This window comes from Pantherophis guttatus, chromosome 10 (genome assembly GCF_059756535.1).
Source record: "Pantherophis guttatus breed Tessera chromosome 10, ASM5975653v1, whole genome shotgun sequence".
Lineage (NCBI taxonomy): Eukaryota > Metazoa > Chordata > Lepidosauria > Squamata > Colubridae > Pantherophis > Pantherophis guttatus.
In genome coordinates this window covers 19,008,089-19,034,418 of record NC_142072.1, presented here as the reverse complement: position 1 = coordinate 19,034,418, position 26,330 = coordinate 19,008,089, and the positions used below count along the sequence as shown (strand labels likewise).

The 26,330-nt window shown below is 46.9% G+C and overlaps 1 protein-coding gene across 1 annotated transcript; it reads left to right on the top strand.

The window, feature by feature from the left end:
- Nucleotides 1–1,137: 1,137 nt before the first annotated feature.
- NCMAP (non-compact myelin associated protein) lies at nucleotides 1,138–25,361 on the top strand. The gene is made up of 4 exons (XM_034413764.3): nucleotides 1,138–1,369; nucleotides 18,639–18,734; nucleotides 20,605–20,689; nucleotides 23,448–25,361. The coding sequence occupies exons 2-4, from the start codon at nucleotides 18,650–18,652 to the stop codon at nucleotides 23,593–23,595; spliced, it is 318 nt and encodes a 105-aa protein (XP_034269655.2). The 5' UTR covers nucleotides 1,138–1,369; nucleotides 18,639–18,649; the 3' UTR covers nucleotides 23,596–25,361.
- The last annotated feature ends 969 nt before the right edge of the window (nucleotides 25,362–26,330 follow it).

Sequence of the window (26,330 nt, the reverse complement as noted above, 5' to 3'; positions counted from 1 at the left end):
TAAACAGAAGCTCACAAAAGAAAAAGATCTTACCTCTTGCCGCGCTGCCGGTGTTGGGATGCCTCGCCTCCTGCCAGCCAGCTGGTCTTTGGGTCTCTGCTGCGCATGCACGCACATGGCCACTCATGTACGCATTTACATGTAACCCTTTCAGTTTGGGCATGCGTGCGCACACAGTTTGGGCACTTGGTGTGTAAAAGGTTCGCCATCCCTGATGTAAGTGCTAAGTGCTAATGCTATGACTATATGCCGAGGCGCATGGAAAAAGTGGTACCTATTTATCTAGGTACCACTCGATAAATGTGGAAAACGTGGCTTCTCTTTAAGTTATATGAAGTCAGTCTATAACTACCGGGCCATGTTCTGATTTGGACTATTGTCCAGGCACAACCAAACTTCCAAGGCTACCTAGGAACTTTGCCTCCAGCCACACCTGAACTGGAAGCAAGGAAAGTTTCCTCCCTCTCACCTGTTCGTTGGACAAAAGCAGATGATTTATCGCCTTACAGATTTATCTGGGAAACTCGGAAGTGACTTTTATCTCCTCTGCTGCAAACATTTGGGAACTCCTGCCCCAGAAACTACAGCAGAAAAGTGCCTAACTCTTGTAGATACTTCAATATTCTCCTTTCACCTCTTCACCCACTCCACAACTCTTAGGCTCTCTTAACTTGTAAAGGAAAATTTACTCGTGTGGGTGTATGTGTTTTAATTTTGCTGGGCATTCACAGACTAGTCCTCAAGATGACATGCAAAATAAAAAAAAAATTTAAAAACCCAGAAAAAGCTATTTGGGTAAAAAACCCAAGATGATAAGGCTTTGGGGCAACCTGGGTGATTTTATGCTGAATGAAGTGTAACTCAGTTTTTACACAGCGACGTCTACTGTCTCTCTACCTATACATAGGTTATTAGTAGTTTCAAAAAGCAAATGCTTTGAATTGAATACATTTTAATAAGTCAAAACACTACCGGGGGAGAGAGAAGGGAAACGCCAGCAGCTGGATGCCTGGCGGGGTGCACCCTCGCGGCGAACGGTAGAGAGGCGCGCTCTGCACATGCTTCAGAGCGCGATTTCCCCCGTCCACCACGCCCCCCGCCCTGAAGATAAAAAGGGGGCGCAGGACCAGCTCCCTCGTCCTTCTCTTGGGCGCAAAAGCAGGCGCTGAGGCTCGCTCGTTCTCGGGCCAGCAGCCGGGGCGGAGGAGGAAGCGGGCTTGTCCCCGCCTGGGCCAGCCCAGCCCGCCGCATCACCTGAACCAGGACGCCCGGGGAGGGGCCGGCCGGCTGGTGCGCACCCCGAGCATGGCGGCGAGCGGTGCCAGAAGACGCTCCAGGGCGCTCCGCTAAGAGTCCTGCCCGGGAGAAGGTGAGTGCCAGCCGCATATCGGGCCGGGCATCCCCGTGGGTCCCAAGGGAAGCGCGCCCACCTCCTGCCCGTCGACCGGGCCGGTTGCCGAAACGCCCAGGCGCTCGCTGCCCGCTTGGAGCTGCCTCCCGGCGTTTGGCCGCGCGCGTTTCCCTTCCCCGCCGCCCCTTCGCGGGTGGATTTCCCGGAGAAGGGGCGCGGGAGCAGCGGGACCTGACTGAGAGGCTCCCCCAGCCCAGCCTCAGCCAGCGCTGCGCGGGCGAGGCGGATCGTCCCGCCTTCTGCGAGAGGTGCTCGGAGCCCTTCTCCATCTGGGTCCCTCAGGTGGGTCGGGGTTCCCCCCCTCGCCCCCCCCCCCCCGCTTTTCCATCCCTATTCAGAACTCTCGGAGGACTTTGGACTGCGACGCCCGACACACCTGCAGCCTCACTCTGAGGAAACCTCGACACAGGCTTCCCCCCCCCCCCCACATCCCCACTTCGTCACAAATAAATAAATATCCCGCTTTCCCGCTTTTCCAAATCTTTTAAAGCGGACCTCCCCCTCCCCCCTCCAAAGGGATCCTAAACTGATTCCCTCGGTTATTTATCAGCGTTTTGGTTCCCCTCTCAGTCTTGGGTAGCGCAAATTCAGTCGGCAAATTGGGTCTTGGTTGAAAGGGCTGCTTTTTCTTCTGAATCTCAGCTCTTCCATCTGTGGTTTTGCATTGGTTGGGGGTGGCTTTAAAGCGCAAAATGGAGCGTCTCTTCTCTTCTCTTCTCTTCTCTTCTCTTCTCTTCTCTTCTCTCTCTCTCTCTCTCTCACATACACACACACACACACACACACAGTGTTTCACTCATTCACTCACACACAGTCTCTCTCTCTCTCTCTCTCTCTCACACACACACAGAGTGTCACTCACAGTCTCTCTCTAACACAGTCTCTCTCTCACACACACACACAGTGTCTCACTCACTCTCTCACACACAGTGTTACTCTCTTACACACAGTCTCTCTCTCTCTCTCTCTCTCTCACACACACACAGAGTGTCACTCACAGTCTCTCTCTAACACAGTCTCTCTCTCACACACACACACAGTGTCTCACTCACTCTCTCACACACAGTGTTACTCTCTTACACACAGTCTCTCTCTCTCACACACACACAGTGTCACTCGTTCTCACACACAGTGTCTCACTCTCACACAGTCACTCTCTCACACACAGTCTCTCTCTCTCACACACACACACAGTGTCACTCTCACACACAGTCTCTCTCTCACACATAGTCTCTCTCTCACACACACAGTCTCTCTCACACACACACAGTGTCACTCTCTCTCACAGACACAGTGTCACTCTTTCACACACAGTCTCTCTCACACAGTCTCTCTCTCTCACACACACACACAGTCTCACTCACTCTCACACACAGTCTCTCTCTCTCTCTCTCTCTCTCTCTCTCTCTCACACACACACACACACACAAACTCAGGCTTATGGTCTTAAAAGAAGGGGGTGGTTTAAAAATTGGAATCTCTGGAGGATGTGAAAGCCAAAAGTACATTTTGACTTGCTGGCTGGGGTAATTACCTCCCCCTCCCCTCCTTTCTAGGGTGGGCAGAATTACTTCCCTTCGAAGTTAGGGTTTTACCACCTTGAGAGCTTTCCAAAGTGGGTAGGAATGGATATGATTAAAGTAACTAAACCACGCATGATAATGCCCAGAATTGCAACCCTTGAAAACTTAATTGTGAGCAAAGATATGGACAATTAAGGTTGTTTTTTTTCCCATGATAAAGCCTGGGTATAGATTTTAAATTTAAGAAGGGCAGATGTGGAGCCACTGACATAGGAAACTTTTTAAGGGGTGGGTGGGGTGCAGTGTTTAAAGCATTTTATCAATATTAATCTGAACTGTTAGGGCAACCTTTGTATGACGTGTCAATAATTACTTTCTTACTGTTAATCAGTATCTATGTCTTAACATTTACACACTTTGAGATTGATGTGGGGTTAGAGAAACGTCAGATCAATTTTTACATTAATAATTGATACTAAAGCAATTTTGTTTTTCTTTAAGCCTGCGAGCCAGGACTGTGGTTTTTTTTTAGATCATTTTTAAATAAATAAAAATAACCAGGTCACTGAAACCTTCAGTGGCTTTGTAGAAGGGAATAATTTCATCTAATGTGGTCTGAGTTAGGTAAATTGTGTAAACAATAAAATAAAAATGTGGCTGATCGAGTGGAAATGGGGATTTTGCAGTAACCTTCCCCTGGAGTGGGGTGAGAATGGAGATTTTACAGTACCTTTTCCCTTGAGTGGGGTGGGAATGGCCCCTGCCACGCCCACCAAGCCACGCCCCCAGAACTTGTAGTAAAAAAATTTTGAAGCCCACCACTGATTTATGTCTTTTAGAGCAGGGGTCTCCAACCTTGGCAACTTTAAGACTTGTGGACTTCAACTCCCAGAATTCCTCAGCCAGCTTTGCAAAGAATTCTGCAGCTTTGCAGAATTCTGGGAATTCTGGGAGCCAGCTTTGCAAAGCTGGCTGAGGAATTCTGGGCGTTGAAGTCCACAAGTCTTAAAGTTGCCAAGGTTGGAGAACCCTATTTTTGAGTTAGTCTAGCAACTTTCATTTCCATAGTGGTGATTTACAGCCTCATTCAGCAATCGCTGAGAGATTTAGAACCCTTCTCCTAGTGATAGATTGCCGTGGAGATGAATGACTCAAGGATGCTGTAAGTTATTGCTGCGGAAATGGCCTATGACTTAGTCGCCTTCAGGACCAGGGGCTCTGAAAAAGTGACTTGTCAGTTTGAATTAAGACAGCAATTCCGTTGGATGTTGTCATGATAACACAGAGGATCTCTAAATACACATGTAGTGCTTTTCCTTCATCGTGGAGCAACTGCAACTCTCTTCTTTTCAGTAATTTTTCAGTATCTTCTACATCTTCTGCCCTCTTCTGAAAGCGCTGTTTGTGTATTTATTGATTTGGCTTATCTGCCCCTCCTCTCGTCTAGAAAAACTTTAGGCAGTTTAGAATCCACTAAAACCACGATAAGACGCTAAAACGCTAGTCACATTACATTGGATTAAAATCGACAAAGATGGGGAGGAATGGAGCAAATTGGCCAGGGAGAGGAGGTGGGGGTCTTGTCTTAATCCTCCAGAATGAACCTCAGACCAGCTGTTCAGAACCTTTCTCAAGGCCAAGAATGTTGGGTTGGATTTCACTTCAATCTTAAATACTCAAAGAGCCATTTGGACCCGTTTCCCACAGAAAAGAAAACACCGGGAGCCACAAAACCTTTTCCATGCCTGACTATTTCCTGAGCAGCCACAAAACTAGCAGATGTAGTTGAATTAAACCTTCTGTTTTCTTCTGAAACTTTTCTTTTCTTGGATTTATCCATGATTGGCCTACGGGGGTCAAAAAACTCAATAAATCGAGTGCCTATGGGTGTTGCAGATTGGCGATTGTGACACATATTTTGAGTGACAGGGAGCCACAGCCAAGAGATGAAAGAGCCACAGGCGGCTCCAGAGCCACGGGTTGCTGACCCCTGACCTGTGGGGTGCACAATGTTCTGCTGGGCAGGAGCCATGGCAGAAAAGGCTCTTCTTCCAGACCCCATGAGCCAGAATTCCTTGACCAAGGGGTCCTCAGCATGCCACTCCTGCTGATGTGGGTGGGGCAGGCCAATCCCATTGGGGTGAGACAGTTCCTCAGATAACAACATAGATAGGATCCAGTTTATCAATGTCAGTAGAGATTCATTCTTAAGTCTCACGCTTGTTCACCAGGCCTGATTGTATCTGAATTAATATCTAAATTAAGAATTAATTTACAGGGGTTTGTGAAGTGCAAAGAATCAGGACCATCCGCTAGATTGCAGCATAGAAGATTTATTCGAGCCTATACAGAAGAATTGATTAACAGCAGGGATGGGCTTCAAAAATTTTAGCAAATTTTAGGTTCTCTGTCCAGTTGCTGGGTGGGTGTGGCCATGGTGAGTATGGCCTAATCGGCCTCTTGCACCACGGCAGGGGGGGACGTTTTTGCCCTCTCTGGACTTTCTTTGAGCCTCCGGGAGGGTGAAAATGGCCTCCCTAGGCTCCGGAGGCCCTCTGGAGGCCAGAAACGGGCCGGTTTCTGGCCTTCCCGAACTTCCGGTAGGCCTGTTTTTCGCCCTCCCCAAGCCTCCCCGCGCGGCCTGCACTTCCCTGCATCCAAAACGGGCCGCATGGGGACTCTTGGGAGGGGTGGGGTGGGTGGGGCCAGCCAGGAGTGGGATTTGGGGGTTCTCAAACTGCTCAGAATCTTAGCTAGAGGTTCTCCCAAACCCCTGCAAACCCCCGGCAGCCCACCCCTGATTAACAGTCAGCACTAAATTGGCACTAAATAAAGGTCAAAGGAATTCAAGGAGGTTCTAGACTTGGATCGTTTGTGGCAACGTAAGGACTCTAAGCTGATGACATGCTTAACTCTGCCTCCTAGTTCTGCCTCCAGCTTTTGTATTTCACATCATTGGTTCAGTTCTTCTTTTTTAACCTGGTGCGACTAAAAAACAACAACAGCGGGCATATTTTTGTTGCCAGATCTGTGCCTAAGGGCTATTTAATCAATGTAAAGTGACAGTTATACTTTGAAAAAGTCAACATTCAGACACTTTGAGTGTTTGCTATGCTGAAGAAGATAAATATTCTTCTAGGTATACTTGGCATGTTTCATAGAGCAGCCTTTCAAAAGCTTTGGCGTCAACGACATTTTCAGCTCTTGATCTCTTCGCACAAAATGCCACATCTCGTTTTTCCAAAACATTATTTCCTTTCTTCCTTCTAGTTGCCTTGTTTATAGGGGACCTATAACTTACGACCAGTTGGGACTAGAATTTCCATTGCCAAGAGAGGCGGTTATTAAGTTAGTTGTGCCCAATTTTACAACACTTGTTGCCATGCTTGTTATGCAAATCATTGCAGTTGTTAAGTGAAGCATGCAGTTGGTTGTTAAGCAAATCCAATTTCTCCCATTGACTTTGGTTGTTGGAAAATGGCTGGGAAGGTCACAAAGTGGCGATCATGTGACTCCAGGGTGCTGCAACCCTCATAATTACCCGAATCTATATTTGAACATGGGGATGCTGTAACAATCATAAGTGCAAGAATTGCTTGCAAGATAGTAACTTCAAATGGTTGCTAAAGAAATAATAGTAAGTTGAGGACTACCTATATTATTGTCAAGACACAGAATGTTGGAGCCCTTTGCTGTTCTTCATTCTCCTTGTCCTTTTTAAAATTTATCTTATCTCTTTCTCTGAGTTTTCGGTTCTTTGCTTTCCTTCCTCCTATGACGCCTTCAACAGACCTTAATCCTCCTCCTTGTGACGTCTCCTTCTCCGCTCTCCTGAAGGCTTGTCCTTTTATTTCAATGGTTGAATGGAAAACCTATTTTTATTCCTGAACTACCAAATGTTCTGTCCCCAGACCAGCTCTGCTGCCCTACAATGGGGAATACACAGGGGTGGGCTTTAAAAATTTTAGCAACCAGTTCTCTGCCTGGTTGCTGGGTGGGCGTGGCCATGGTGGGCATGGCCTAGTTGGCCTCCTGCACCACAGCAGGGGGGGGGAGTGCTTTTGCCCTTCCCAGGGCATAGGAATCCAGAAAGTATAAAACCCACCCATTCTCAACTGTCCCAGAACTGCACGCTGTATAAACTTTCCAATCAGCCTCCATTTTATTCCCAGCTTGGAACTGGACTTCAATTTTCCTTCCAACACCACAGCGAACTTGCCACAGGCAGCTTGCCACAGGCAGCTTGCTGTGGCTAATTTGCCATGGGTCAACTCACTGCAGGATAACTCACTGTGGGACAAGAGTTACACCAATATCAAAGAAATGGTGGAATAGAATCATTAAAGAAAGGAAGCAAAAAGAGGGACAAAATGAAATGTGAATGACAAAAAAAATCACAATAATATTTTAATTATTTTAAATAATAAAACTTGAATTGTTGAATTATCCCGTGGTGAGTTAGCCATGACGAGTTGGTCTTGGCAAATTGACTCTGGCCAGTTAGCCACAGTGGGTCGGCCATGGCAAGCTGTCCCATTCCGCTCTGGAAGTGCGTCTTGCATTTCCATATGTAGATCAGTGGTGGGTTGCTCCCCATTCAGACCGGTTCGCAAGAACCGGTAGTAAAACTGGCGAGAGGCCCCGCCCACTGCCCCGGATGTCGTCATCAGTGATCTGCACATGCGCAGAAGCAGGGCGCGTGTGTGTGCAAGCGAAGTAGGGCATGCGTACGAGCAAAGCAGGGCGCATGTGCGATCCCGTTGCGAACCGGTAGTAAAGGTAAGTAGAACCCACCCCTGGTGTAGATGTTCTCATCCCAGTGGCATAGCTGCAGCATTTTTACAGCATTGGGGGGAAACTGAGAAACCCCTGCTGCACTGTGATATATATCAAAATTGGCTGCCGTCACCTCCTTTGGACAGGAAAGAAACAGAGCAGCGTGAACAGGTCAAAGGCTGCCATTTCTTTGTTTGTTTGCTTTGTCACATTCGTTGGTGCTTGTTTCTTGGAACTCAGGAAACCCTGCAGAGGAATTAATTCAGGAAATTCACTCTGCTCTGCAGGAATTGCTGAGGTTTTCATTCTTTGAGAAAACGTCCTTTGCTGATGGCTTCTCTTCTTCATTATTGGAGGTTGGTAGGGAGCCCATTGTGCGAAATTCTGCTTTTCAAAACGACAAAAGGCCTTTTTTCAGCCTGGTTGCTTAGCTTTATAGGTGGCATGATTTTTATTGCACATTGACATTGAAATAAATATTTGCAGACTCTTTGGGGTCCTTTTCTGAGTTAAAAGATACTGTGTTTCCCCGAAAACAAGACAGGGTCTTATTTTCTTTTGACACGCCCCCAAATAAGGGCTTAGCCTTATTATCGGGGGTCTTATTATTTTAGGGGTGCAGGAGGCGGCGAGCATGGGACTGGATGTTCCGTCGCTGCCGTCGCCTCCCCTCCCTGTTCTTCGCACCAGCCGAGCGGCCCAACACATCCTGCCCAACTGGCAACAGCTGCTTCTCTTCCCCGCCATCTCTTGGGGTGGCAGGTAGGGTGGGTGAGAAGCAGGATGCGCATCTTACCTTTCCAGCTCCGTCGCGTTTCTCGCCGTTGCTTCCAGGGAAACACGCTGTAAAAGAAAACCTTCTCGCGAGTTCAATCAAACTTCTCGAACTCGCAATAAGGTTTTCTTTTACAGCGTGTTTCCCTGGACACAACAGCGAGGAACATGACAGAGCTGGAAAGGTAAGATGTGCGTCCCGCTTCTCGCCCGCCCCACTTGCCACCCCCTAAATTACATCCCTAAAGGGGGCGGGTGGCTAAGCAAGGGGCAAGAGCCCTGCCATGCCCAGTGGGGGGGGGGGGAGGAGAAGAGATGGCAAGGGGAGCCACGTCTTGCTCCACACGTCTTGCTTCTCCCCCGCCCCACCTGCCACCCCTCTCGATAAAGAGATGGCGGGGAAGGGAAGCAGCCAGGCTGCTGTTGCCATTGGGGTGGGACATGTTGGGCCGCTCAGCCGGCACAAAGAACAGGGAGGGGAGGGCATGTCCCCCCTTCCCCACCTCCTCCAGCCTTGCCTCCTTAACTCATTTTGGTTGCACGGCAAGCAACCAGAGGAAATGGCGGGACCGGCTGCGCATGCATGTAAGTAGTTTGGGGGGGGGGGCATATTTTGCAGGGGTGGCTTATCGCATGCACTGAAAAGCCTGATTGGGCTTATTATCCAGACATGTCTTATTTCTGGGGAAACAAGGTAGGAGGAATTAGATTCTGCCTCTTTGCCAGCTACTTAAAATCAAACATGATTCTTTCCTAGCAAAATCCTCCAGAGTTTTCTTTAGCAAGATTTATTGCAGTAGGATAGCAATAGGGTTACAAGAATTTCAGCAACTGAATTGTTCTGGTGTTTTAAAACTGGGTTTTAAAAATTTGCATATACTGGTTGAGCAGGGGTGAAATCTACTTACCTTCTCTACTGGTTTGGAAGTGTGTGCTCTGCGTACGTCACGTGCGCGCTTGGACCCTCTACACATGCGCAAAGCCTTCTGCACATGTGCAGAGGGTCAAAAACAGGTTACTTCCTGGTTAAAACCAGGAAGTAACCACGTCCAGGCAGGTGGGCGGAGCCTCGCGCTGCCGCCACTACCAGTTCTCCGAACCACATGCAGTTGCCGCTACCGGTTCGGGTGAACTGGGCCGAACCGGTAGCATTTCACCCCTGTGGTTGAGTCTTTTTGCTTTTCTATGTCCCATACTATGCATAAACAGGAAGGCCTTTTCACTGATAATGAGAGAGCATGTAGCCCCCCCTCCAAGCCATAAGTTTTGCAAGGATGTGATCTACATGTAAAAATGGGCCAATCAGGGTCTTGTCATTTTCAATTTCAGCTCCCCCCACCCCCACTTTCTCTTTACTGTATATGACTTAAGTTCAATTGCCAAACTTAGAATCTTCTTTTGAAGCTTGCAATGGGATTGATAGGAGTTCTCCAAACACAGGGATCTCTGTTTGCTCTCTTCCTGCTTTATGCATGTTTTGCAAATGCTGGTTTTAATGCCATGCATGTCTGTATAATTGTCATAAACAGAAGTATTTCTATGTAGGCTTTTCCTTATTGTTCTTTCAAACAAAATGTCCTGGCTTGCAAAATTTAGGAAACTGTGACTTGAGACATGTCTGGGCTCATGCTTCGGTTTGAAATTGCAACATTCAAAATTTCACCACAAATGAAGTTCTCTCTTGCCCAATCCTATTCTTCTCCGTATAAATGCACTGATCCATGTGCCCAGAGACACAACACTTAGTATTCTCCTTACATGAGAAGGCTCTACCTGAAAAGATCCAACCTTACACAATGTCTTTCGTCTGCTTTCCCACCACATCACCCGCTTTAGAGAGGAGTGCAACCGTGGAGGGTGCAGCATCAAGGCGTTGGACTAGATCAGGGGTCTGCAACCTTAAATACTCAAAGAGCCATTTGGACCCGTTTCCCACAGAAAAGAAAACACCGGGAGCCACAAAACATGGGTGGGCGTGGCCAACTTGACGTCACTCACTTCCACCAGTCACATGACCCCCCCTAGACACGCCTACCCAGCCGGTCATTAGGGCAGAGAACCGGTTGTTAAAAAACACCGGGAACCACAAAACCCTTTTGACATCTCTCTCTCTCTCCCCTCCCTCCCTCCCCCCTTCTCTCTCCCCCTCTCTCTGTACCTCTCTGCCTCTGCCCCAGCCGCTTCTCCACCCTTTTCAGGCCAGGCGAGGAGTGACTGGAGGGTAGGGCGAGGGGCAGGGCCAGCCAGTGGTGGTATCACCTGACGGAGCCACAGCAGAGGGCCCAAAGAGCCACATGCGGCTCCAGAGCTGCAGGTTGCTAACATCCGATCTAGGCAGGGTCTCTCAGGCTTTCTCAACTTCACCAACCTCAAGGCATGTTGGATTTCAATTCCCAGAATTCCCCAGCCAGCAGATGCTTGTATATTTTTTTTTATTATGATGTCCAAACCAGTTTTATTTGCAAAGTTGTGGCTGGTGCAGCATCCATGTGGTCACGTGTTTTGTGATTTCCAACACTCCCTGCCAGCTTCCCACAAGCAAAGTCAGCAGGAAGTCTGCGGGAACTCGGAAGTCGCTTCCGCTTCTGCTGCTTTTTTGCCTGCCTGTGCTCATTTTCAAAGCAAAGGGATAGCAATATCATTCAAGAAAATTTAATGTTCGTTCTAGTCACATCGGACTGTACTACCTTTCTCTCTAAGGATGACCCAAGAGGTCACAAATTTCCTAGTGATCATTAAAAGTTGCTAGTCATCCCAGCTTTGAACAAGCAAATTGCTTTATGTTTCTTCTTCTTCTTCTTCTTCTTCTTCTTCTTCTTCTTCTTCTTCTTCTTCTTCTTCTTCTTCTTCTTCTTCTTCTTCTTCTTCTTCTTCTTCTTCTTCTTCTTCTTCTTCCTCTTCCTCCTCCTCCTCCTCCTCTTCTTCTTCCTCCTCCTCCTCCTCCTCCTCTTCTTCTTCCTCTTCCTCCTCCTCCTCCTCCTCTTCTTCTTCCTCCTCCTCCTCCTTCTCCTCCTCCTCCTCCTCCTCCTCCTCCTCGTCTTCTTCTTCTTCTTCTTCTTCTTCTTCTTCTTCTTCTTCTTCTTCTTCTTCTTCTTCTTCTTCTTCTTCTTCTTCTTCTTCTTCTTCTTCTTCTTCTTCTTCTTCTTCTTCTTCTTCCCTTTCCACTCCCCCCTCCTCCTGTTTAAGGAATAGGGAAATGTTCTGTGTTTAGGTAAGAAAGAGACTATTTGGGGGTCAGTTTATGAAGTAGGGGCTATTCAGTGGTGTCCCCTGACTGGAACTTTGAACCAAGAGGTTGCTCAAAAGTTGCAACTGCTCCTCCAAGTGCATCCTTGTGGGTTTTAAGGTGAGTTCCTTCCTGTTACCATCTAAACCTTCCAAATTTCCTTCCAATTTGGAACTCCACTTTGGCCTCCCAACTCCTACAAATCCTGGCTGCCCTTGGCTGGAGGGAAATTGGGTGTTCTTGGGTGTCTAAGAACCCATGTCCTGAGCTGCTCCCAGTCCATCACAATATTTCTTTCTCTAGAAACTTGGCACTCTTTCTCTCTCTCTTTTTTTAAGTCAATGTCTTGAGTCAATGAGATGCTCTCTATAGGTAACCTGCAGGGGTGGGGCTGCTGGGAGTTCGCAGGGGTTCGGGAGAACCTCTAGCTAAGATTCTGTGCAGTTCAGAGAACCCCTGAATCCCAATCCTGGCTGGCCCCGCCCACCCCACCCCTCCCCTCCCAGGAGTCCCCACGTGGCCCGTTTTGGATGCAGGTAAATGTAGGGCGCATGCGGAGGCTTGGGGAGGGCAAAAAACAGGCTTACCAGAAATTCGGGAAGGCCAGAAATGGGCCTGTTTCTGGCCTCCAGAGCCACGGGAGACCGTTTTTGCCCTCCCTCCTTTCCTCAAGGAAAGCCTCCGGAGCCCGGGGAGGGCAAAAACGCTCCCCCTTGTGGTGCAGGAGGCCGACTAGGCCACACCCACCATGGCCACGCGCACCCAGCAACCGGGCAGAGAACCCCTTGCTAAAATTTTTGAAGCCCACTCCTGGTAACCTCTAGAAGGCAACCATATTGAAGATGATAAATAGCTTAGAAATGGCCTAACTATCCAGTTCTGTTTGTACACCCGGACTGTTTCCGATATAGCTGCTTGTAGGTAGCATGTATAGTTGCGCTGGGTTGTGAGCTTTTACATCTCAACTCATTCTGTTCCATGTGGAATTTGAACTCGACCAGTTAGACCTTCCCAGTTGGACGTGAGTCATCTGCCATAAAAGTCAGGAGAGGAGCCAGTTTTTTCCCCCTTACAGGGGTGAAATTCAAAATTTTTCCCTCCCGGTTTTCCGGCCGTGGCTTGGTGGGCGTGGCACGGGAAGGATACTGCAAAATCCCCATTCTGTCCCCATTCCTGGGGGAAAGATACTGCAAAATCCCCATTCTGTCCCCATTCCTGGGGGAAAGATACTGCAAAATCCCCATTCTGTCCCCACTCCTGGGGGAAGGATACTGCAAAATCCCCATTCCGTCCCCACTCCTGGGGGAAAGATACTGCAAAATCCCCATTCTGTCCCCACTCCTGGGGGAAAGATACTGCAAAATTCCCATTCCGTCCCCACTCCTGGGGGAAAGATACTGCAAAATCCCCATTCCCTCCCCACTCCTGGGGGAAGGTTACTGCAAAATCCCCATTCCGTCCCCACTCCTGGGGGAAGGATACTGCAAAATCCCCATTCCGTCCCCACTCCTGGGGGAAAGTTACTGCAAAATCCCCATTCTGTCCCCATTCCTGGGGGAAGGATACTGCAAAATCCCCATTCCCTCTCCACTCCTGGGGCCAGCTAGAGGTGGTATTTGCCGATTCCCCAAACTACTCAAAATTTTCGCTACCAGTTCTCCAGAACCTGTTGGATTTCATCCCTGCCCCATAGGGAATGGGTTAGTTCTGCTCTTCAGGCTGTTGTTGTGAGGGAAGGAGAAGGGGGTATATTCTGTGTGCCCACCTGGAGCTCCCAAATGAAAGGCAGGGTGGACATCTAGCTAGTGTGGGATATACAGGCAGTCCTCGACTTACAACTAAAATTGAGCGCCAAATTTCTGCTGGGAATTGAAACATTTGTTCAGTGAGTTTTGCCCAATTTTACTAACTTTCTTTGCCGCAGTTGTTAAATGAATCATTGCTGTTGCTAAGTGAATCTGTTCTTCCCCATTGGACGTCCTTGTCCAAAGGTCGCAAAAGGTGATCACATGAACTGGGGGACGCAGTAATGGTCATAAGCAGAGGTGGGTTTCAGCAGGTTCTGACCAGTTCTGGAGAACCGGTAATGGAAATATTGAGTAGTTTGGAGAACCAGCAAATACCACCTCTGACTGGCCCCCGCCCCCATCTATTCTCTGCCTCCCAAGTCCCAGGTGATCAGGAGGAAATGGGGATTTTGCAGTAACCTTCCCCTGGAGTGAGATAGGAATGGAGATTTTACAGTATCCTTATTTATTTATTTATTTATTTATTAGTTTGATTTATATGCCGCCCTTCTCCGGAGACTCAGGGCGGCTTACAATGCATTAAGCAATAGCCTTCATACTTTTGTATATACCTGCTTAGTAGGGCTTTCAGGCCCCCCCAAGCGGTGTTCTTTTTTATACAAAGTCAGCTTATTGCCCCCACAATCCGGGTCTTCATTTTACCTACCTCGGAAGGATGGAAGGCTGAGTCAACCTTGAGCCTGGTGAGAATTGAATTCGCAATAATTGCAGGCAGCTGGCAGCTAAATACTATTCCTGCCACACTACCAAGCCACCACCACCAAGCCACAGAACCAGTAATAAAATTTTTTGAATCCCACCACTGATCATAAGTATGAACCAGTTGCCAAGCATCTGAATTTTGATCACATGACATGATCATGGACATGTTGTAAGTGTGAAAAACAGTCAAAACTCACTTTTTTCAGTGCCGCTATAACTTTGAGTGGTCGCTAAGTGAATTTTGATCACGTGACCATGGACATGTTGCAAAATGGTCATAAGTGTGAAAAAATGGTCAGAACTCAGTGCCACTATAACTTTGAATGGTTGCTAAGTGAACTGTGGGGAGTGGAAGACTTCCTGTACGTGTTTTGGTAACTCTCTTCCTGGCTTTGCAAAGTCGGCGCAGAAGCAGAATCCTGTTGAAAGCAAGGATCAAGTCAGCACCTCTCCAGAGAGAAACAGCTCCTCTGTTGCCTTTAGATTGGCTGACGCAGCTGCCAGCAAATTGAATGAAAGCTTTGTTTGCCCACCCTTCCCAATCGAAAATAAAGGTGCAAGATTGAAATGCAGGTGTGCCTCGAGAGGAAAAGAAAGAGCTTTTATATTCAGGGCGAGGAAGGACGGAGTGCAGCTGGTGGGTGCCACGGCTTCCAGCTCTCTCTCTCTCTCTCAGAAAACAGGGATTGGACTTCTTCCTCTTCTCCCTGCAACATTAATTCGGCCGCAGAAACATAGTTGGGAAACTGCTACTCCAAAACAGGATTGTTCCAGGGTAGAGATGGTCCTTGACAGTGGTGGGTTTCTACCGGTTCGCTCCGGTTTGGGTGAACTGGTAGCAGAGGCACCCAACCACCCGGACGTCATCACAGACGCTCTGCACATGTGCAGAAGGTTCTGTGCATGCGTGGAAGTGCCGCGAGCGAGCGAATCAAGCACACACATGCGCACACTCACAGTTCCAAACCAGTAGCGAAAGTAAATGAAACCCACTACTGGTCCTTGACTTACAACCATATTTGGGATCAGAATGTCCATTGCTAAGCAAGGCGCTTATTAAGTGAGTCACGCCTGATTTAGCAATTTGAAGCTGTGTGGAGTTCAACTGCCAGGATTCTTCAGCCAACAATCCTAGGGAATTCTGGGAACAGAAGTCCACACTGGCTTATAGTTGCCAAGATTGAGAAATCCTGCTTTAGACCAAGTTATATTGAATTTTTGCTTCTTTGCTATTTATCTTGAGTGGAGGCTAAAACATGCAATGAACGGTTGCAAGTATTCGGTATGGCTTGTCTAGTGAAGAGAAGGACCAGGGGAGACAGGATAGCAGTGTTCCAATATTTGAGGGGCTGCCACAGAGAGGAGGGGGGGGTCAAGCTCTTTTCCAAGGCACCCGAAGGCATGGAATAATGGATGGAAGCTGATCAAGGAGAGATTCAACCTAGAAGTAAGGATAAATTTCCTGACAGTGAGAACAATCAACCAGTGGAACAGAAGTTGCCTTCGGAGGTTGTGGGAGCTTCATCACTGGAAGCCTTCAAGAAGAGACTGCCATCTGTCAGAAATGGTGTAGAGTCTGCTTGGGAGGCAGGTTGGTCTAGATGACCTATAAGGTCCCTTCCAACTCTGTTAATCTGAATCTATCTAAGACTACCAATAAATAAATAAATGTAACTAATAAAGGTGTAAGACCACACCTAGAATATTGCATCCAGTTTTGGTCACCACACTATAAAAAAGTTGTTGAGAGTTGTTCCAGAGTGCAGAGAAGATCAACAAAGATGATTAGGGGACTGGAGGCTAAAACGTATGAAGAACGTCTGCAGGAACTGGGCATGGCTAGTCTGGTGAAGAGAAGGACCAGGGGAGACATGATAGCCGTCTTCCAATATCTGAGGGGCTTTCACAGAGAGGGGGGGGGTCAACCTATTCTCCAAAGCACCTGAAGGCCAGACAAGGAATAATGGATGGAAACTGACCAAGGAGAGATTCAACCTAGAAATAAGGAGGAACTTTCTGACAGTGAGAACAATCAACCCATGGAACAGAAGTTGCCTTCGGAAGTTGTGGGGGCTTCAACCCTTGAGACTTTCAAGAAGAGATTGGACTGCCATTTGTCAGAAATGGTGCAGGATCTCCTGCTTAGGCGGGGGGTTGGACTAGATGACCTACAAGGTCTCTTCTAACTCTGTAAATCTGTAAATCTTTGTTGCAGTTCGAAGGGCAGAATATTGAGAAGAGGGTTTTTTGGACCACCGGTGACAAAATAGTAGCTAGCAAAATCTCTCCCTGCTGAAAGGAACAGCCAGAGGCAAACGGTCTTCCAAAAATGCAAATGTCTTCTAACTTGTGTGTCAGTTGGCCCTTAACCCCTGCTGCTTTAAGATAATATTGATTCAGCCTTGCTGCCACCCTCCCTAAAAGAGGGACAACCCACCCACTCCACTCCCATTTTGTACCCTTCAAAGCCTCATGAAACAGCAGTGAGAAGATGTTCCATGGTAGCCTTTAGGAAACATGGATTTGATGCCTAGGATGGTGAAAGGATCCTGCATTAGAAATTGATAGCCAGCTGAGAGACAGAGAGGGAAGGAGGGAGGGGGGGAAAGGGGAGGGGAGGGGGCTGGATGAGCTGCAAAAGGAGAACTTTGGAACAAGATTCTTTCAAAAAAAGGAGAAGTTGGAAAAAGAGGATCCCTGACCACACTAGATGATTGGGTTACAAAAGTAGGTCATCCTTGGGTCCACAAAGGCACTATTCACTTGGAGGAGAATGACGGCCGTTATAGGTTCAGATCCAGAGTTATTTTCATGTTTGCTGCTGCCCGTTTTGGCTGGAAACTCTGAGACTACGTGGTACACAGTGCAAACAACTTTGCAATTCAAAGCCTTGAAAGCTTGGGGCAAAACTCTCAAGAGACACCAATGGGGCAAGGGGCAGTGGGGGGTGGGTGGGGGGTTGGGGAGGCATGTTGCCAGCAGTGAGCTCAAGTTCCCTTGTTAGTTTTTTACTTGTGCTACTGAAATTGCATTTAGAAAAGTTCCCTTCTCTATAACTGAGTTATAAGTTTCAGTATTACCGTAGTAGGTGCTGGGCTCCATTCCCCACAGCCTTTTTACAGCCAGCTGTGATTTTTCGAACCATTTCTTCTGCCATGGGAACAGATGCCAGACGATCTCTGTTTTTATTTCCAAGTTTTAAAAAAAGACCCATCCTGTCTATTCAAGATAGAAAATTTGAAAACATTTGCTAATCAGGGTGAATTTCCTGCAATTACATCTGCAACCGAACACAGAGGCTGGAAATAGACAATAAAGTTGTTTTTAAGACAACTATGTTTGAAAAAGCACTTGCTGTTTATTATCAATATCATGAACACTTATCCAGGGATGAAAACCAATTTTTTTTTACTACTGGTTCTGTGGCCGTGGCTTGATGGGCATGGTGTGGCTTGGTTGGCGTGGCAGGGGAGGGATACTGCAAAATCCCCATTCCCTCCTCACTCCTGGGGGAAGGATATTGCAAAATGGTGTGAGTCACTTAAAGACTACAGTAAAAATGTTGGCAAAATTGGGTCTGGTCATATGATCCCTTGCTTAACCATCACATCAGGGGTGAAATCCAGCAGGTTCTGACAGGTTCTGGAGAACCGGTAGCGGAAATTTTGAGCAGTTCGGAGAACCGGCAAATACCACCTCTGGCTGGCCCCAGAGTGGGGTGGGAATGGAGATTTTTCAATATCATTTCCCCATGAGTGGGGTGGGAATGGGGATTTTGCAATATCCTTCCCCCTGGAGTGGGGTGGGAATGGGGATTTTGCAATATCCTTCCCCTGCCATGCCCAAGCCACGCCCACCATCCACACCACACCCACCAAGCCACACCCACAGAACTGGTAGTAAAAAAATTTGAATTTCACCACTGCTGTAGGGTTTCCTGCCTAAGCAGGGGGTTGGACTAGAAGACCTCCAAGGTCCCTTCCAACTCTGTTATTCTATTCTATTCTATTCTATTCTATTCTATTCTATTCTATTCTATTCTATTCTATTCTATTCTGCCTGATTTTTTTTTTTTTAAAAAAAATTGATTTATATGCCGCCCTTCTCTGGAGACTCAGGGCGGCTTACAGTGCGTTAAGCAATAGCCTTCATACTTTTGTATATTTATACAAAGTCAGCTTATTGCCCCCACAAACTGGGTCCTCAATTTACCTACCTTAGAAAGGATGGAAGGCTGAGTCAACCTTGAGCCTGGTGAGATTCGAACTTACTTTAATTGCAGACAGCTGGTCTTAAATTATAGTGCTTAGTCTGCAGAGCTATCCAGGCTGGTGATGTTGGTGCCTCTCTTACGATTCTCCTACTGGTTGCCTTTGCACCATTCTAATGCTTTTTTTTTTTTTCATTTTTCCGCCTAGTTGGAATCAAGATGACTACAGCTGCCCCAACGTCTGAATATTCCCTGCCTTGGAAGAATGTGACCACGAAGTCTCGAGAGCAAATCCTTTATCAGAGTAAGGAAGGGCAGAGGTGGTGCTGGGTGATTTTATGGGCTTTTCACCACCAATGTGTGAATGGGCGAAAAGAAACATCTTCAGGATCTGAATGAAACAGCTCTGGATTTGCTCTGACAAGGTCCCAGTTGCTGCAGAGGTGACGGGATCTGGATTAGAAATTCTTTCAACTGGGAACTGAATTGGAAATACGTATGTGGGGTCCTTGGTGCTCTCTGAGCTTGGCTGTTTTCTTACAGATGTTTCATTACCCAGCTAAGTAACATCATCAGTGCTAGAAGAGAGTTGGGTTTACTCTCTGTTTATATATACAGGTGGCTTGCCCTGTCAGTGTTGAGGGGAGTATTGGTGGGAGTTATAACATATTTTTAATCCTAAAGGAGTTAAAGGTTTCATTTCAGTAAACTATATCCGTAAGTTTTAGTTTATGGTATCAGATGGTGGTATATAAAGATGGAATGAAGAGATAGAATGAAGAATAAAATTTAACCCTTTTTGTTTGCTTTCATTTTATGATATGTTTTCTCAATCCATAACAAAACACTCAAAGGACAGTTTCATAATACACAGTCTCTGAATTGACATTAGACCATGCATTAAGAAAACAAAATCAGATATGTCCGACAGTAGCGGGTTTCAATTTAGTTTGCTACTGATTCGCTCGTGCGCACGGGAGAGTAGGCGGAGCCTCCCGCCACCGCCACAGGTTTGCCCAATTCGGTAGCAACCCACCACTGATGTCTGAACTGATAAGTTACTGATTTATCAAGAAAAAGACACTTTGGTGTAGTGGTTAAGGCTACAAACCTGGAGACCGAAAATTCTAGTCCTGTCTTAGGCACAAAGCCAGCTGGGTGACCTTGAGCCAATTCCCCTCTCTAGGCCAGGGGACAGCAACCTTAAACACTCAAAGAGCCACAAAGGTCCTAACCGGAAGCCCCCCAATCAATTCTGAAGCCGACCGGAAGTCCGGTTTCCCCACCATAGAGTCTCCTCCTAGCGCAGGGTCCTTTTTCCTCTACCTGTCCTAACCGAAAGCCGATCTGCGACAGGGAGCTGCAGCAGAGGGATAAAAGAGCCACATGCAGCTCCAGAGCCGCAGGTTGCTGACCCCTGCTCTAGGTCCTAAGAAGGAAGCAATGGCAAACTACCCTGTTTCCCCTAAAATAAGACATCCCCTGATAATAAGCCCAATCGGGCTTTTGAGTGCATGTGCTAAAATAAGCCCCCCCCCGGAAAATAAGTCCTCCCTAAAAATATGTAAACACATGCACAGCCGGTTCCTCTGGTTAGGGTTAGGGAGACAGAGCTGGAAATCAGGTAAGACGGCAAGAGGAGCCCCGTCCTGCTCCATGCGCCCCAAAATAGTAAGACATTCCCGAAAATAAGGCCAAGCACTTATTTTGGGGTTCAAAAAAATATAAGACAGGGTCTTATTTTTGGGAAAACACGGTACCTCCAAAATATTGCCAAATATTTGCAGGAACTAGTCTGGCAGTTGCCATGAATGGACATTGACTCAAAAGGCACAAATAAATAAAATTACTAAAAAGTTGTAAAAGGAGGTCTTCCATGGGGGACACAAGGACATTCTCACCCAGACCCTGCCCCCCCCCAAAAAACCTATAAGGCCATCACTGCCTTAATTACACTAATTAAATGAATGGTCATAAATTGAGGACTACTTGACTCTTAAGGGTGAATTAAACCTATAACAAATAATACTAATGTTTCTAAGAAAACAGCTAAAAATAAGATAAAATTTTGGGATATTTTTGTACGTATCCTAGAACATGGGAGCTTTATTTTATTATAAACTGGCAATTAAAGTGTATTTAAAAGCCTGTTTTTCTTTCTTTCTCCTTGTTAGGCTCTGGAGCAATAGTAGCAGCTATTGTCGTGGGCGTCATAGTAATATTTACAACAGTTCTGCTCATCCTTAAAACGTATAACAGGTTAGTCATTTGATTTTTTTTCTCTCTCTCCAGTTCCTTTCATTCTTCAGGAGATCAATCTACTAACTGGATGCAATCACTCCGTTTCTGAGGTGCGAGAGGGAGTAGTGACATCACATCAGGGGTGAAATGCTACCGGTTCTGACCGGTTCGCCCAAATCAATAGTAATAAATGCTACCAGTTTGAGTGAAGCAGCATTTCCGAAGATCAGCTGTGCGGCGCGATTTATATCCTACTTTCGAATCTAAATCGCGGGGCACAGCTGTTCCCCCCTCCCCTTGCTGTTCTACTTACCTCTGAAGATTCAGAAAAGGCTTCTTAATCCTCCTTTTTTAGGGTTGCACGGTAGCGCATGTGGTGCGCATGCACGCAAAGCGCATGTTTGGTGCATACTGTGCATGCGTGCACGCAGCAAACCAGTAGCGAAGCGAACCGGTAGACTTCAGAGCATTTCACCCCTGCATCACATATATAATGACATCATTGAATAAATGAGATCATGAGGTGGATGTACTTATTTTGATGCCATTGTGTCTGAGGAAAGCTGCTACTCTGGTTGTGTGTTCCGTGGGGTTTTTTTTACCTCATAAATTCTGCTGTCCTCACATTTTTACATTCAGGGTCTCTGCTGTTTTCCTTTTGTGAGAGGTTGCAAGCTCGCATGCCATTTTTGTTTATCAAAAACACAAATGGAGATCATCCTCAACTTACAACCACAACTGAGCCCAAAATTTCTGTTGTTCAGCCTAAAAGCCCTGTAAATAAATCCAATTGATTGATTAAATAAACCATGAGCACTTCTAGCAACAATTAATCTCTGACAATTAATCAAACCCTGACATTTTGTTAATTGCTGCATATAGTCTGTTTCTAATATTGTACTCCATCCCAAGTTCTTTTTTATAATCTGTTTTTAATATTGTAAAAGGTAAAGGTAAAGGTTCCCCTGGTACATATGTGCTAGTCGTTCCCGACTCTAGGGGGTGGTGCTCATCTCCGTTTCTAAGCCAAAGAGCCGGCGCTGTCTGATGACAATTCTGTGGTCATGTGGCTGGCATGACTCAATGCCAAAGGCACACGGAATACTGCTACCTTCCCACCAAAGGTGGTCCCTATTTTTCTACTTGCATTTTTTACGGGTTTTCAAACTGCTAGGTTGGCAGAAGCTAAAGAAACTAATAAATTAAAGTAGCCATGTCAGGACCTCCTGAGCATTCACTGTATACCAGTGATGGCTAACCTTTTCTGGACCAAGTGTCCAAAGCGTGCACACATTTTATGTATGTATGTATGTATGTATGTATGTATGTATGTATGTATGTATGTATGTATGTATTTATTTATTTATTTATTTATTTATTTATTTATTTATTTATTTATTTATTTATTTATTTATTTATTTGATTTATATACCGCCCTACTCCAGAGGGACTCAGGGTGGTGAACAGCCAAGAGATAAAACACACAGAATTACAAAATTTAAAAACAGTATAAAAACCTAATTAAATAAATTTGGCCCAGAACAGATTAAAACAACGCTAAAATTTTAGACAAATTTAAAATTTACAATTAAAAAGGGAGGTTAGGCCAGGCCAGCCTGTTGGAATAAAAAGGTCCTGAGGGCACGGCGGAAGGTGCGTAAATCCGAGATCCTCCATAGTGAGAGGCTACTGGAGGCAGCAGGCGGTCCCGTAAGTACCCAGCTCCTAAGCCACGGGCGCACCCGAACCCCCAAAATGCAATGCGCCTGCGGTCCCCATGCATACGCCTCACTCCCCACGCATGCCCTGCAGGGCCCACGCACGCGGCCCCACCCCACACACATGCGCACGCACCCCCCACGCATGCGCCCCACCCCTCCATGCATGCACAGCAGAGACCTAAAGACCAGCTGCCTGGAGGGAGGCACACACGCATGTGCAGCGGAGCTGAACTGGGGTGATGGCTCGTGTGCCCACAGAGAGGGTGCTGCGTGCCACCTCTGGCACACGTGCCATAGGTTCGCCATCACGGCTGTATATACTGTACAGGTAGTCCTCAATGCGCAACCATTCATTTAATGACCATTCAAAGTTACAATGGTACTATAAAAAGTGACTTACGTCTGGTCCTCACAGGATCCCCACAGTCACGTGATCAAAATTCAGGCACTGTCGTGTCTTTGCAATGGTTGCAGCATTCTGGGGTCACGTGATCACCATCTGCAACCTTCCCAGCTGGCTTCCAATGAGCAAAGTCAAAGTACTGGTTCTGTGGGTGTGGCATGGCTTAGTGGGTGTGGCTTGGTGGGCATGGCAGGGGAAGGTTACTGCAAAATCCCCATTTCCTCCTGATCAGCTGGGACTTGGGAGGCAGAGAATAGATGGGGGCGGGGCCAGTCAGAATTTTTACTACCGGTTCTCCGAACTACTCAAAATTTCCGCTACCGGTTCTCCCAAACTGGTCAGAACCTGCTGAAACCCACCTCTGGAATGCATGTAAGCGAAAGAAAATGTCCTACAATCCCCCTCCCTTACCTTGTCTCATTTAATTTGATTTTAAACCTTGCAAAATTTATTCTAAAAAGAAAATAATTTCAGGAATATTCTCCTTGAATGGATGCTTTCTCAGAAGAATGTAGCCTGTGCATCAGGACCGCGATTTGCAAAAGCTTACCTACAACAGGGATGTTTAGTTTTCAGAGGCCATAGCTGTTTGTCTTTTCTGCCTGCACAACCCATGAGCACACTAACACAAAGTCTGCTTGGTTCTTTGTAGGCATATGAGAACCAAACGAGAGCTGGAGCCGAAGAATGCAAAGACCAACATCCCTTCAGTTTTCGGACAGGACAGTAGCACCTCTGCCAGGAACAGTGCAGTGACATTTGTCCCTGTAGACATTCACATGCCAAAAAGAAGACTTTGAAGAGGCAGCGAGTAGAGGAATAAATCAGCAAGAAGTGAACTCTGCAGACTCTTGAGGAATGGAGTGGCTCCCGTGGTCCACGTTTCAGTGGTCTACTGGTCACCATCTTTTTTCTTCATAGAAGGCAAAACCTTTAAGGGCAACCAGTTGTGGAAATAATATGTATAAACTTTCCAGCTGCTTGTTGGAAAGGATGGTGAGAAGCACAACTGCCATTATTCTTGGAACCAGTCATGTCCTTCATATTTTCTTGCTCTGTTAATTTAGGTCCAGCTCCCATTGTCCTGTAAGTGAAAGTGAATCTTCTGCTGGATGGAGGTTCTGAAGACGTCAGAGGGATTAGTCTTCATCTTGGTTTGTAGAAGATAATATAGGATCAATATTCTTTCATTTTTTGGCTCTTAAAAAGCAGTAGCAGCCATTATCACCAGTTGCCAACACTGTTTTCCCAGGAAAGCAAAGAACTTGATTTCAACAATCATGTTTCGTTAGGCTGATTTTAGCCAACCTCAATTTTTCTTGACAATGAGTGTGTATTCTCCAAGTCCAATCTTCACCTAAGTGACAAGTGAGTCGGGTGGGCTGCTGGGGGTTCGCAGGGGTTCGGGAGAACCTCTAGCTAAGATTCTGTGCAGTTCAGAGAACCCTCAAATCCCACTCCTGGCTGCCCCCCCCTGCCCTGCCCCTCCCAGGAGTCCCCACACAGCCCGTTTTGGATGCAGGTAAGTGCAGGGCGCGCACGGAGGCTCTGGGAGGGTGAAAAACAGGCCTACTGGAAGTTCAGGAAGGCCAGTAATGGGCACGTTTCCAGCCTCCAGAGGGCCTCCAGAGCCTGGGGAGGCCGTTTTCACCCTCCCAGAGGCTCGAGGAAAGCCTACAGAGCCCGGGGAGGGCAAAAACACCACTACCCCCGCCGTGGTGCAGGAGGCCAACTAGGCCACGCCCACCATGGCTATGCCCACCCAGCAACCAGGCAGAGAACCCCTTGCTAAAATTTTTGAAGCCCACCCCTGAAGTGAGTTGATAACATTCAGTGGATCAAAGCTAGAATTTTAGGCTGCCTTGTCAGGACAGAAGATGGATGGAGACCTCTAGGAGAAGATGCTAGATATCTGTATATACAGAGTTGTGAGGTGGGTTTTGCTCTCCTTTTCCTATGGGAACATGTCTTTAATGTCTTCCCTAAATGCTACAGAGGGGGAAAAAAATCAACAGATCGATTGTGCTTGAATGTATAAAGTGATCCTGGCTATGCATATATTCTGGTGAAAGGGAACTGTTCTAGCTTAGAGTCTCAAGCACAAAAAAACCATGAAGTGAATCTGAAGTGAGATTTCATGGGATGGTTGTGATGCTTTTGTGAGGTCCCAACAGATGGAGTCAATCTAGTATGCTAAATTTATGTTCCCATTCACTTAACTGAAACTATGCAGCACAGAAATAAGTTTTGGGAGATCAGCCTGCCTTCAGAATCTTGTCGCGGAAGCATCTGGATTTATTTCTTCTCCTTTTTCCTTTTGAACAAACTGAAACGGGGAAATATTTTTAAAGAGCAAGAAAGTAAAATGTGGGATGTGACTAGATCAGTGTGTGTGTGTGTGTGTGTGTGTGTGTGTGTGTGTGTGTGAGAGAGAGAGAGAGAGAGAGAGAGAGAGAGAGAGAGAGAGAGGGAGGGAGAGAGAGTTCTGATGCATTTTTCTATAGCAATAGTTGATTTTTTTTAAAAAAAAAATTCCCATGCCAGGAATAATAAAATTTCACAGCCAGCTCTTGGAGATTGTTTGCCCGGATCGTTAAAACTTCTCAGCACAAAATGAAAAGGTTTCCTTATACCTAACAAGCAATTCACTGGAACAGGAGGGTACATCAGTGGTGGGATTCAAATTTTTTTACTACCGGTTCTGTGGGTGTGGCTTGGTGGGCATGGTATGGCTTGGTGGGCGTGGCTTGGTGGGCATGGCAGGGGAAGGATACTGTAAAATCTCCATTCCCACCCCACTCCAGAGGAAGGATACTGTAAAATCTCCATTCCCACCCTACTCCAGGGGAAGGATACTGTAAAATCTCCATTTCCACCCCATCCAGGGGAAGGATACTGAAAAATCTCCATTCCCACCCCACTCCAGGGAAAGGATACCCCACTCCAGGGAAAGATCTCCATTTCCACCCCGCTCCAGGGGAAGGATACTGAAAAATCTCCATTCCCACCCCACTCCAGGGGAAGTTACTGCAAAATCCCCATTTCCTCCCGATCAGCTGGGACTCGGGAGGCAGAGGATAGATGGGGGCGGGGCCAGTCAGAGGTGGTATTTACTGGCTCTCCGAACTACTCAAAATTTCCGCTACTGTTTCTCCAGAATTGGTCAGAACCTGCTGAATACCACCTCTGGGATACATGGAAGCATTAATGAGCTTCCAGCCTAAATAGCCCTGATCTAGTCCAGAAGCGTACACATTTTGGTTTTGGGGGGTCTCAGAGGGCTGATTAATCTGATCCAGTGGGGCCCCTTCTGTGTTGTCAACTGCCAGGTATGAATGAGAGCCAAGGAACAAGAGGATGCATCAAGCCACCTTACTCCTCGCTATCCCTTGGAGCTCAGATTTTGTTTCAAGAGTACCAATTTTCTTTTTAGCTGTTCCTTCTCTGGTCTGAAGCCAGTGGTGGGATTCAAATAATTTAACAACCGGTTCTCTGCCCTAATGACATGGTGGGTGGGCGTGGCCATGGTGGGTGT